Below are 13,988 nucleotides of genomic sequence, written 5' to 3' on the forward strand. Positions count from 1 at the left end.
GCAGGACTCTGACTCTGGTTCACATGAAGTTCAGGTCTTATGTTGCATGCTGGCACTCTCTCTTCTCTTCTCTTCTTCATCTGGCTTAATGAGATTAGCTTCCATGTCAATTTCACAAATGCACCGCGCTCATCGCCACACTGCTCGCTCAGCACGGGCTTCTGGGTAGAAGAAGTGCACTGTGGGTACGGAGAGCGGAGGGCTGGAGCGGCAGGTTTTCTTCCTCTGTGAGCGGAGCTGAGTCAGCGCTCGTCCTCTGTGTGACCAGCAGCAGGAAACAGGAAACCAATTTTCCTCATAAATACAAGAAATTTATATTAAAGTCGGCTTGAGTCCACATCTGCTTAATGTTATTAGCTGCTATAGAAGTGTAATAAATGTGCTGCGTTCAGATTATACGTGAGAGGCCTCAGCTTAAAGGAGAAGTTCACAGTTTTTAGACAGGAGCCCAAAAATGAACATTAAGTGTGTTTTTCTTGCTTCATAATGTTTCCAATAAAAAAGTGATGGAGGACTAAACCCACAGTCCTCCTTCTGTGGAAACATGGATTTAAAAGTTTGATCTGAAGCTAATATGAAGCTTCAGAAGAAAGAAAGAGAGACAGAAAGAGAAGAAAAAGGAGGAAGAGAAAGAACAAGAAGACAGATGAGGAAAGAAAGTAAAAAGAAAATGGAGGAAAAAAGAACAAGAAGAAAGAAAGGAAGAAGAGGAAGATGAAGGCTGAAAGAAAGAACAAGAAGGGAGATGAGGAAAGGAGGAAAGAACAAGAGAAAGATGAAGGCTGAAAGAAAAAGGAAGAACAAGATAGGAGGAAAAAAGAAAGAAAGAAAGAGAAGAAAAAAGGAGGAAGAAAGAACAAGAAGAAAGAAAGGAAGAAGAGGAAGAAAGAACGAGGGAAGATGAAGGCTGAAAGAAAGACAGAACCAGAAGAATAAAGACACAGAAAGAAAAAGGAAGAACAAGAAGGAAAATAAAGAAAAAACAAGAAGAAAGATAAAGTAGGAAAGAAAGAAAGAGAAGAAAAAGGAGGAAGAGAAAGAATGAAAGAACAAGAAGGAAGATGAGGAAAGAAAGAAAAGGGAGGAAGAAAGAACAATAAGAAAGAAAGGAAGAAGAGGAAGATGAAGGCTGAAAGAAAGACTGAACCAGAAGAATCAAGAAAGAAAGAAAGAAAAAGGAAGAATAAGAAGGAAGATAAAGAAAGAAAGGACAAGAAGGGAGATGAGGAAAGAAAGAAAGAAAAGAAAGATGAAGGCTGAAAGAAAAAGGAAGAACAAGAAGGAAGTTGAGGAAAGAAAGAAAAAAACAAGGAACAAGAAGGAAGATAAAGAAAGAAAGACAGAACCGGAAGAATAAAGAAAGAAAGAAAAAGGAAGAACCAGAAGAATAAAGAAAGAAAGAAAGGAAAAGGAAGAACAAGAAGGAAGTTGAGGAAAAAAAACAAGAAGGGAGATGAGGAAAGAAAGAGAGAGAGAGAGAGAGAGAGAGAGAGAGAGAGAGAGAACAAAAAGGAGGAAGAGAAAGAAAGAAAGAAAAAGAAGGAAGAGGAAAGAAAGAAAAAGGAGGAAGAAAGATGAAGGCTGAAAGAAAGACAGAACGAAAAGACAGAAAATGGAAGAACAAGAAGGGAGACGAGGAAATAAAGAAAGAATGAAAGAAAGAAAGAAAGAACAAGAGAAAGATGAAGGCTGAAAGAAAAAGGAAGAACAAGAAGGAAGATGAGGAAAGGAAGAAAGAACAATAAGAAAGAAAGGAAGAAGAGGAAGATGAAGGCTGAAAGAAAGACTGAACCAGAAGAATAAAGAAAGAAAGAAAGAAAGAAAAAGGAAGAACAAGAAGAAAGATAAAGAAAGAAAGGACAAGAAGGAAGAGAAAGAAAGAAAGAACCAGAAGAATAATGAGTCAAATCTTCATCTTCTATGTTTCAACGTTACGTGTTTTTAGTATCAAATGACTGTATGGAAACACTGTGGATTTAGTCCTCCATCACTTTACATTGAAATGACATTAGAAGGTTTTAATAGTCAGTATGAAGAACAGGAGGAATGATTACAGAGAGGAAAACCTGACTGCTGCTTTAACCTTCCTGTCATCCTCCCATCTGTCTCTCTCTTTCCTCCCTTCCTTCTTCCCTTCCTCCATCCCCCTTTCTTCCTTCCCTTTGTCCTTCCTTCCTTCCTTCTTTATTTCCCTCCTTCCTTCCTTCCGTCCTTCCTTCCTTTCCTTCCTCCCTCCTTCTCTCTTTCTTTCCTCCCCCCTACATTCCTCCCTTCCTTCTTTCCTCTGTCCTTCTTTCCTCCCTCCCTCCCTGCTACCTTCCTTACCTTCCTTCCCTTCCTTCCTTCCTTCTTCCCTCCCTCCTTCTCTTTTTCTTTCCTCCCCCCTACATTCCTCCCTTCCTTCTTTCCTCTGTCCTTCTTTCCTCCCTCCCTCCCTGCTACCTTCCTTACCTTCCTTCCCTTCCTTCCTTCCTTCTTCCCTCCCTCCCTCCTTTCCTTCCATCTTCCTTCCTCTCTCCATCCTTTCCTTCCTTCTTCCCTCCCTTCCTTCCTTCCTTCCTTCCTTCTTCCTCCCTTCCTTCCTTCTTTCCTTCCTTCTTCCTTCCTTCCTTTAATAGTCAGTCAGTATGAACAGGAGGAATTATTACAGAGAGGGAAAACTCTTTACTGCTCATATGCAGGATTCAGGTGTGAAGCTCAGACTGCTGAAGCCTCATATAAGCTTCACATCAATGTTTAAATGCATAAATAAATAAATAATAATCTTTACTGACATTTAAAATGAGTGATCACAGACAAAGACACTGATTTATTACTATTACTATCTCCTCCTGTAAAAGCTCCGTTTTCTCTGCAAACACTGAAACAACAAGCCAGCGTTTTAAGATTTAAACACTCATGTCAGAAAAGCTGCATTAGTGTGAAGAAAAGCAGAGTTTCAGTGAGTACAAGAGAAGAAAAGAGGCTTAAAAAATGTACCTATCTTAGTTTGGATGTACTCTTAATGTGATCTAAGAGGCTGCGTTCGCCTGTTGAAATGCCAGAGCTTGTCAGGTAATGTGATGAAGCTCATAATTAGGAGGCTGATTATAATACGTGAGCTGATACTGTGAATTTTTCTCCATTTCTCTTCATCTTTTACTTCGTTTTCTTTACTGGAGTTTGACCACAGACATTTCTGGCACGCCTGCATATTGGTGCGTGATCTAAGTGGAGATTCACAACTTGGACTTGATACAAATCTTTAATAAAGTAATTTGACATAAACTGAGCAGAAACCTTCATTTTCCTGCCAAATCAAATCATTGAAACCACAAATATGACACTAGTTTCTGTGTCAATATGAGCTGAATGCTTCTCCAGCCCGCCTCCGCCTACGTAAGCCCCTTTAAATCTGATAACACTGTTTCCTCACCCAGGTGGACACATGAAACCGTCTCTGAGTGTGTGTTTCCGTGTTTCCCTCCAGGTGGTGGTGAACGCTCTGATCGGGGCGATTCCCTCCATCATGAACGTGCTGCTGGTCTGTCTCATCTTCTGGCTCATCTTCAGCATCATGGGCGTCAACCTGTTCGCCGGGAAGTTCGGCCGCTGCGTGAACCGGACGGGGCACATCTATGAGGCCGCCTTCATCAACAACAAGTCGGAGTGCGACGCGCTCAACGACACCTCGCTCTTCTACTGGACCAAAGTCAAAGTCAACTTCGACAACGTTGGCGCCGGATACCTGGCTCTACTGCAAGTGGTGAGATTCAGAGTTTACACAGTTTATCTGAAGAGATTCATAGATATGAGAAGGTTTTGTCATAGGGCTGGGCAATTTATCGATATACCATAGACTGTATAAAAGAAATGGACCTAACATCCGTGACGTCACCCATTGGTTTGTGGACTGCTGCTCGGAAGCCAATAGTTTCTAATCTAGGCAGCGCCATCTTGAAAATTTCAGGTGCATGCTGGGAAAAATAAAAACACAGATTCTACTTATATGGGCATGAGGCGGGGCCATGGGCGGAGCCATGGGTGGAGCAGGGAGGTTGCTATGGCTGCGAGGGCTGGATCTCGAGGACATTGGTCAATCAACCTGTCAATCAGGACGTAGCCACGCCCTAATGCATACCCTGCTTTATCGTCACATATAAAATCAGGGAGGCCAAAATGTCCCAAATGAACATCATACTGCATTGAAGAAGGCTTTAAACTAGCGATTGAGACCATAAACACATTTTGAAAACGTTTACTGAGGTTAGAAATCAAGTGAGAAGTTGGTGAATTCTCCATTGACTTGTATAGAGACGGTCGCCCCCTGGTGGCCTTTTGATAGAATGCAGCTCTAAGTTACTTCCATGTTGGCTTCATATCAGAGGACCAGAACTCCCCACCTGGTATAAACCCACTGCTCCTCCCCATGGACAAATGAGGCATTGCAGCTGGTTTTCACTCAGGCAGCTTAGGGGCGTTTTCCAGTCGGGGCCTCATTGACCACATCATCGCTGGGGGATCACATTACCCCCCTTCGGCCATTATCGGCCAGCCATGGTCCCTTCAGGGCCCAGCGAAGGAGCCATCAAGGAAACAGGAGAACTTTGAAATGGCTTCATCTGTATACCGTGATATGAGACATCGTGATATCAAGGCTGACAGTGAAGGTGTGTCACTGTGCTATTGGTTAGATGTGACCAGCAAGGAAATTATGGATCAGAATAAAACAACAGATGAGAGGAAGCAAAAAGAAATTCACTATAAGTTTCATTTCATTAAAACATTTTGTGTCATTTGTGTGAAATTGAAATAGCACAGAAACAAATCTCGCTGATTGGAGGTGAAACTAAAGATGAAGATTAACATAACGTTGGTTCGTCATCACATCTGTATGAAGTGTTGAAACAAAAGAGCTTCAAGTAGGAAAAAAAGGCAAAAATCCTCCAAGACAAAGTGTCTCCTCCACAAGCCGTGGGAGGATTGACTTTTCTGCTTCTCCCTCGCTCTCTCTCTCTCTCTCCCTCTCTCGATCTCGTCCTTTCTATCGTTCCGTCCATTTGCCGTCTTAGCCTTAATTTTCCTCCCACACCTGTTCTTTATCACTCTCACTTTTGACTTCTCCACTTCTCCACGGCCCCCTCCCTCTCTCTTTGTCTCCATTTGTCATGTATGGCTAGAAATTTCTTTCCACTGCCTTCACATGTCCATCCTCAACAAAAGTGAACGCTAAGAGGAGGAATGTAGTATTTCCATGTGATGCTACTTTCTACATCTCAGAGGGAAATATTTATTTCTATATATATTTCTACTCCACTACATTTATTTAACAGCTTTAGTTACTTTTCAGATGCAGATTTGACACAATGGATAATATAACAAGCTTTTAAAATACAACACATTGTTAAAGATGAAACCAGTCAGCAGTGTGTAGTCGGCTCACATTTCAGATGTCTATGAGTTGTTAACAGCTCCACCAAATACTGATTTTTCCCTCTAAACTTCTCACGCTTTCATTTCAAATTTGTTTCTTCTTCTTTCCTCTCCCATTAATCATCTCAGCAGCCCTCACATTTATCTACTGACCCTTTGGAGGGGCCCCACCCCTAGGTTGGGAACCACTGGACTAAACTAGCTAACTGTATATAAAGTAGTATAAACTAGCTAACTGTATATAAAGTAGTGTAAACTAGCTAACTGTATATAAAGTAGTGTAAACTAGCTAACTGTATATAAAGTAGCGTAAACTAGCTAACTGTATATAAAGTAGTATAAACTAGCTAACTGTATATAAAGTAGTATAAACTAGCTAACTGTATATAAAGTAGTGTAAACTAGCTAACTAGCTTTTACTGTAATACTGCATACTACATCACTCATAATACTTTAGCCGTCTTCTTTACATCTTGGCTTTCTTTCCCTTTTTATCTTTCACTTCATCTTTCTTGTTTTACCTTATGTTTTCTATCCTTCCATCACTTTTCTTACTCTGCATTAAGACTGAATCTTACATCCATCCTTCTTCTGTGCTCTCATGTTATTTTTTCCACTCTGTATCATTTCATTTTCCTCCCTCTCTTTGTCCCTTTCTCCCTCCGTCTGTCTCTCCATCCCTCCCTCGTCTGTTATTAAACACAACATGAACAAAGCCAATTACAGCCACCGCAGCTCCACTTTTCCGTCTCTCCATCACCTCTCTTCCTCTCCTTACAAGCCTCCGTCCCTCATCTTTTTCTCTTTCTTTTTTACTTTGCTCACTCTTCTCTCTCGCTCTCTGTCGCCCACCACAGGAGTCCTGAGAGCCTCCAATCAATCAGCGTCTGAGAGGCTTTTATTTTTAGAGCGACTCCAACCAAGTGGGAGGGAAATGGAGAGATGGAGGGAGAGAGGGAGAGAGGGAGGGAGGGAGGGAGGAAGAAAAAGTACAAGTGGAGTAAGAGAAATGAAGATTGGAAAGAAAGCAACAGCAGTGATGGAGAGAGATGGAGGGATGGAAAGAGATGATAATGAGCGAGGGAGGGGGATTCAAGGTAAGTGAGATAAAAGGTGACAGAGGTTTAAGTGGAGGAAAAGAACGATAGAGGGACAAAAAAACGAGTGTAACAAGGATCCGTGGTGGAAGTATAAACTCAGACTTCAAGAAGAGGAGGAGGAGGAGGAGAAAAAAAAAAGGTAAAGAAGTTGTCACTTGGCGTGCTGCTACTTCAACCTCAACCGCTGAGAACTTAAGAGTTGTCAGAGAGCGGTCGCCTTGGAAACGAGCCGCTCAGCTGGTCGGCGCGGCAACGGTTGGCGGGGGCAACCCTTCCATTAGCATCTGGAAATAGCTCCACGCTGCAAAAAGTGATGCAGGCAGAGACTTTACTGAAGTTTCTTTAAACCAGTTTGTTCTTTTCAGTTTTGAACAGGACTCATATTCTTCACATCTGCAGCTCTATGTTAATATTCTGAGTCTCTACTGGAATATCTTTACATGATTTCTAGTTTAAACCTCCTTATTTATCTTCTACTGGTCCTTTATGCAGCCGCTCAGTTCAGCCTCTGTCTGTTAACAGGCCGTTTTACCTCCTGTCTCACAAAATAGAACATTTTTTACTCTACATGCACAGGTTTTACAGGTTGATGTGTCTGTTTCTATCAGATTTATTTCCTTTATGACGAAAGAAGGCTTTATTTAACTTGTTGTGACTCACAGAGGTCTTTAATCTGCTGAGTCCAAACAAATCAGACTTTCTTTTTCCAGCTGAAGTTAACTGACTTCTTAAACAAAACTTTCTTTGGCATCATTATTATTTAAGAATTATGTCCAGGTCAAACTATTGTGCTGTAGATGCAATATTAGTTTTGTGGGATGCACATAATGCAATTTAATGCCAAGATATTATGCAACTAATGTTGTTTTTATGTTTCATCTTTTCATCTTTGAGCATACCGAAAAGAGATTTATAACCTAAAAATATTCAATTTATTATCTTATCACATAAAAAAGCAGGAACCAGAGAAAATTGTTTAATACAAAAGGGGAGCTCAGATGTGTGTAATCAGAGTCCAAAGCACAAAAACAGTCTGCAGACCCAAATTAATGTGATTGTTCCCTTAATTTAGCTTTCTTTGTTAAATGTGAGCACATAGGAATTAATATACAGATGTTCTGGCTGTGTGCTAAGTGTGAAAAAGCTTAAAAATGTGCTATCATATCAATCAATTAAGTGATTAATGGTTTATTGAATGTACGTAATGTTTAATATCCAGAGGTCAAATGGAGATCTCTTTCAGACCGATGTGACAACGACAGTCTGGTTTACATCTGGGGACATTTTTGGTTTTTTTAGGATTTTCTGACATTTATATGCTGTTATGATGTTGGATGTTACACATGGTCAAAGGTCCAAAGCTTGAGGTGAACAAACGTCAGCGCTTAAACCTGCTCTGAACACTTGGTTTGCAAACTTCCTTGTACTTCCTCCTCCTCACATCAGATTGTCTGTGTATGCCCACAAGCGGCTGTTCGTAGGTCGTCTTTGCTGCTAAAGTTGTTCCTGGGTTGTCTACTTGGATCAGACTCAGGCTTGAACATGTAAAGACAAGGTGGGAGGGCGGGGGGGGCTTAGAGAGACAGGAGGTAAAACGGCCTGTTAATAGACAGAGGCTGAACTGAGCGGCTGCATAAAGGACCAGTAGAAGATCAATAAGGAATTTTTAACTGGAAATCATGTAAAGATATTCCAGTAGAGACTCAGAATATTAATATAGAGCTGGAGATGTGCATGATACCTCCTCGTTAAAGCTGTGTAACTAACTATGAGTGCTGGTCACAGGATAAAAGGTTGAGCTGTGTTCTTTTTTGGACACACACGGTGTAACTTCCTGTCAAATTGTGTGATCCAGATTCTGTGATTGTGAACGAGGTCGACAGTCGGAGCAAACATTGTCAGAGTCTTCACTTCCGATAAAAATCTCTCACTAAGCTCATCGTCTTTTTACAGCGTGCCCCCCCCCCTCTCCTCCCCCCCACGCTCACATTTGACAGACCATAATAATAATAGGTGGCAACCTGTGGCGACGAGCTGATTTCAGGTCTGAGTGACAGACGCCAGGCGCCCACTCAGACCAAACTACTCCGTCTCTTCACATCTGCATCTTTTCCCTTTTTTTCTCTCCACCTGCTCTTTCTCTTCTCTTTATCTTTTCCCTTTTTTTTTTTACCTCCATCTCGTTGCCTCCCCAACGAGGAAGGAAGTCCATAAAAGGACTTGTTGACCTTTCATTGAGGAAAAATACAGCAGCAGCGGTGTTTCCATGGTGCTGTCTCTCTCTCTCTCTCTCTCTCTCTCTCTCTCTCTCTCTCTCTCTCTCTCTCTCTCTCTCTCTCTACTAATTTTCTGTTAAAATAGGAAGGTTGCTTCAAGATCTCTTTTGTTCAGTTATTCACTCAAGTACAGGAAATGTGCAGCACGTTGTCTTGGTGACGTCTGTTCAGAGAAACTCTCTTGATACAGTTTTTTTTTAACAAAAAGAGCTCAAAGTTTCTCTTCCACAGTGATAGAAATGTTGGGGGTTAAAAAGAGGACAGTTACTTGTTTAAGGGTCATCAGACAACACTGTACATTATACAGTCAAAACTATGAGATGAAGTCGATGTTACATTATCAAACTAGGGATGTGCATGAACCCATATTGTCATGTTGGGTATAACCAACAAGTAATCGACTATTCCTGCATGCTGACATTCACAAGAGCTAAAAACATAATGCATCAAAAACTAACTTTCAGTATTCATAACCAACAACAAGCTTTAACTGCACAAACTTAATTTAAATGATAATCAGCCTTCATTTCTTTACATAATCTTACAGGTTTACAGACCCCTTAAAAATATAACAGCATGGATTATTTTTCCTACCCGTCACAAACAACGTGGAGCATATATCCTTTACAATCATATTAGCAATGAGAGACGTAACGTTAGCTTTCTCTCTGAGACTTCTGTCAAACTGTCGAGGAGCCGTTACAAAACTAGCCGTTATAAACGTTGACGTACTAGTTTGGTGATTAGCGTCAGGTCCGTCTCCCTTAGTAACCGTCTCCCTTAGTAACCGTCACAGCAGACAGCAGCTTTTTGTCCGTATGAAACCACGATAGCTCAACTCTGCTCCACATATTTCACACCTGACAACATTTATCCTTTACTTTCTGGAAGTTTTTAAACCACGCTGAACTTTTGTGTGGCTTCATCTGCATCATGTTCCCTTCAGTTAGCTAGCTAGCATGCTAACTTACTACCGAGTCAAAGTAGCCGAGGGCAGCAGTAAAAATTCACTCTTTTAGAGCTCCTCCTAGTGGCTGAAAGTGAAAGTTGTTCTCCACTAGCTGGAAAGATTATTCGGTTATTTGCTTCTATCAAATGATGGTGTAATGTTCAAGTGTCCACATAATTTTGGCCATATAGCGTATATATTCTTCAACAGGAAACCTAACAATCTTGTTTCTAGTATTTAGTGTTTAGCGTTTTTGAAGAGGTAAAACTGGTGACGTTAGCGGCTCTCACATGTTTGCCACCCAATGGGCAAATGAGTATAGCATAAACATAAAAACAAAGCAGTTCCCTAATCACAGGTTTGTTTATTGTACAGTTTAATGAAAATAGTTTTATTGAGTCTTAAGACACTTTTAGACTTTAGACAACAATAATGATGTAAGTTTATTGCATGTCACATTGTGTGAGGCGCCTTTAATAAAATCTCGGTCACAATCTGTGACAGACTGTATAATATCAGGTTTCAGGCTGCCAGCTCATGAGAGAAATGTGTATTCTGTGTCATTTCATGTTGTAGTCAAAGTGATTTGTTTGTAGTTGTGTGTTACAGCGGCAGCCACTGAGGCTGCCTTGGACACTATTTTGGATTGACGACCACAATTTTCACGGCGTTTCACGATTGTCAACTTTCATCTCATCTCAGCTCGAAACTGAAACTGAACAGTTTCGAGAGGCTTTAAGAAAATTCAAATCAATTTAAAACCATGTAGTCACAAAGAGGGAAGTATCTGTCTTTCTGAACAGATCAAGCAGATTGATTTGTTATTCTCAGATTACATTTGTGTGAAGAGATACAACTGTGTGTCAGTAGTTCATGAGGACATTATCCTGTTTTCATCGTCTCATTAACCTCAGATTGACTTTGGGACCTTTGGGAACCATTGAAGTACATTCATCAGATCACTTTACATGAACTCTTTGTACAGTGTATTATTTCATCCTAATGAAATGGAAACATTTACAGAAGTGATCGATGGTTGTACCAGTCAAAATGAAAATAAGGGTTTAGACCAGGGGTGTCAAACATGCGGCCCGTGGGCCAGAACCGGCCCGCCGAGGGGTCCAATCCGGCCCACTTTCCTTCCTGTGTTCTTTTCCTTCCTTCCATCTGTCCTTCCTGTCTTCCTTCTGTCCTTCCTTCCATCTGTTCTTCCTCCCATCTGTCCTTCCTTCCTTCCTTTCTTCTTTCTGTCCTTCCTTCATTTCTTCCTTCCATCTGTCCTTCCTTCCTTCCTTCATTCTATCCTTCCTACCTTTCTTCCTTGGGTCTTTCCTTCCCTCCTTCCTTTTGCCTGTCTTTCCTTCCTTCCCTCCCTTTGTTCCATCTACCTTCCTTGCTTCCTTCCTTCCATTTGCCTGTCTTTCCTTCTTTCCCTTCTTATTTCCTTCCTTCCTTCTTTCCTTCCATCTTTTTAATGATCCGGCCCACATCAGATCAAATTGGTCAGTATGTGGCCCTTGAATGAAAATGAGTTTGACACCTCTGGTTTAGACTCTTGTCATCACTAATAACGGCTCGTCATTATTTGTTTTTTCTGTTTTCAAGGCGACATTTAAAGGCTGGATGGACATCATGTACGCAGCGGTGGACTCACGAGCTGTAAGTTAAAGATAAAGATCTGTTTTCAGTTTCTAAATGAGATTAACTGGTGATGTGAGAATAAATCTGAAGTGATCTGAGATATAAATGAGCCGATAATTTACCGACTGATCTGTGTGTTTCTGCCAGGTGGAGGAGCAGCCAATCAAAGAGATTAACCTTTACATGTACCTGTACTTCGTCATCTTCATCATCTTCGGCTCCTTCTTCACCCTCAACCTCTTCATTGGTGTCATCATCGATAACTTCAACCAGCAGAAGCGAAAGATAAGCACCACAGAAAACACAAAATACACATAATAACCAAACACCATTAAGTCTGTTGTAGCATAATCTATATTATCTGTGATGTTAAAACATTAAAATAACTGGAGGTGATGGAGGTTCAATGAAAATAACAGAGTTGTTGCTTTGTTTCTTTACTTAGGAGGGCAGGACATCTTCATGACGGAGGAGCAGAAGAAATACTACAACGCCATGAAGAAACTAGGCTCCAAGAAACCTCAGAAACCCATCCCCCGACCTACGGTACAAACTTACAGCACACTTTACAAGAAAGATGCCTTAATTGAAGCACTCAGTGTCCACAGTAGGGCTGGACATCGATTTAATGCTGTTATACATTATACCTAATTTATCAAAACAACAGGAAAGCATAGAGGAAGTTTGAAAGTAAGAATAGATATGTGTTCTGAGTTTGACATACCACAGAAAAGTGTGTTGTTAACCACCCTGCCAAATTTGAAAGATTAAAAAAATCACCAAATATATGAAATTAGGCTTCAAAGTTGTATAAAAATCAGTCTCTTTCTCTGCCCCCAAACGCTGAAGCCCCGCCCCCTACCAAGTGTCACCTGTCAATCAAAGTCACCACCTCTACCAGAAACATGGACGCTACGTCTGAGAGCTTTCTGCTGCTAACTCAGCTGCTAGCTCAGCGGCTAGCTCAGCTAATTGGCTAACTGTAGACTGTAGTAGTAGTAGTGTGTGCTGAATGTATTTCTACCTCTACAGCAGCAGGGGCGGGTTTATGCTAATCACTAAATCTTGAACACAGAAATGTTGAAACACAGTTTGTGAAGCCTAGCTCCACAATTCAAATCTAAATGGTTGAAATGCTTTTTACACCTCTTTTAGAAATACATTTATGACCTATTTAATGTGTTTAGAAGAAAATGTCTGAACTCACTTTACACAGTCTTTAAAATATATAACGTATATAAATTAGAAATGAGCCCTGGGTTTCTCTACAGTTGAGGTAAATTAAGAAATGTAAGGTATACTTTTATTTGCAGGTAGCCATTGTTGCAAAATCAATGACATGAAAGAAGATTCTGAAGAGAAATCAGAATAAATAACTCAAACCTCTCTGTGTGTGTAGAACTCGGTGCAAGGCTTCTTCTTCGACCTGGTGGGGAAGCAGGTGTTCGACATCATGATCATGATGCTGATCCTCTTCAACATGATCACCATGATGGTGGAGACGGACGAGCAGTCTCCTCAGATGGAGTACATCCTGAACAACATCAACCTGGTCTTCATCATCGTCTTCACCATGGAGTGCCTCATCAAGATCGTGGGGTTGCGCTGCTACTTCTTCACCGTCGGCTGGAACATCTTCGACTTCGTTGTCGTCATTCTCTCCATCGTCGGTGAGTTTAACTGGGTCCCAGTCAGAAGTGCCTTAAAAAATAACCATCGTATTGTTGATTCAGTGGCAAGGTTTGCACATTTTTAAATTAATGCAATTAGGCATGGGATGATAACCGTGTTCAAGGTATACCGCGATTTGAAAAAGCCACAATGACCGAAACCACCAAATTTTCTGTCGTACCGTTCCTAAGGTATGAGCTGTTTTTAGTCTGGTCAAAGACAGGAAGTGCTGGTCAAAGACAGGAAGTGCTGGTCAAAGACAGGAAGTGCTGGTCAGAAACCCCTCAGGTGGAGCAGCTGCAGCGTAGAGTATCACGACCCCTCACACTGTCATTACAGATTCAGGTTAAATTAACATGTCTGTCTTTATTTTTCTTCCTTTTAGGAACATTTTAGAGCTGTAATCGCAATACCACCATACCATGAAACCATGATATTTTTTCTTATGGTTATCATACCACCAGAATCTCATACCGGCCCATGCCTAAATGCAATATAATTGAAAATCATCCCATCAGGACTTTTTCATCTAACCTGAAGAGTTGACCCTGAAAACTGTTTAAAAAAAGGGTGGCGCTTTTGAAAAACACATGCCTGGTGATTGGATGAACCATCCGTCTATCACCATCTATCACCGTCTTACCTTGCATGGCAGCTGGATTCACAAGATCATGCAAGAATCGGTGGTTCGGACCTGTGAATGTTCTTGTGTGATCTCAGTTCTTGACTCTTGCAAGAACCATTACAGGACGTCAACTGGGCCAAACCAACAGTGGTTCGGACCAGTTAGGGTCCTTTGAGGATTCATAAGTGAGCTTGTGAATCCAGCTGCATTGCAAGTTAACATTTCATCACCACTTGTCTATTAATGCAGGCGTCCTCTAGGGCTGGTAACGGTACTCGATACCTTTTAGGCCCGTCTGTGGTGGTGAATTTGAG

General features: G+C 41.2%; 1 protein-coding gene across 1 annotated transcript in view; it reads left to right on the forward strand.

Annotated features, from left to right (window-relative positions):
• LOC128382780 (sodium channel protein type 5 subunit alpha-like) overlaps positions 1 to 13,988 on the forward strand; it is a 72,716-nt gene that overhangs the window by 53,768 nt on the left and 4,960 nt on the right. Inside the window, exons 8-12 of the mRNA XM_053342788.1 lie at positions 3,470 to 3,745; positions 11,343 to 11,396; positions 11,526 to 11,663; positions 11,820 to 11,924; positions 12,778 to 13,048. Coding sequence (XP_053198763.1) covers positions 3,470 to 3,745; positions 11,343 to 11,396; positions 11,526 to 11,663; positions 11,820 to 11,924; positions 12,778 to 13,048 — 844 coding nt within the window. The remainder of the gene's footprint in view (positions 1 to 3,469; positions 3,746 to 11,342; positions 11,397 to 11,525; positions 11,664 to 11,819; positions 11,925 to 12,777; positions 13,049 to 13,988) is intronic.

This window comes from Scomber japonicus, chromosome 21 (assembly GCF_027409825.1).
Source record: "Scomber japonicus isolate fScoJap1 chromosome 21, fScoJap1.pri, whole genome shotgun sequence".
NCBI classification, from domain to species: Eukaryota; Metazoa; Chordata; class Actinopteri; order Scombriformes; family Scombridae; genus Scomber; species Scomber japonicus.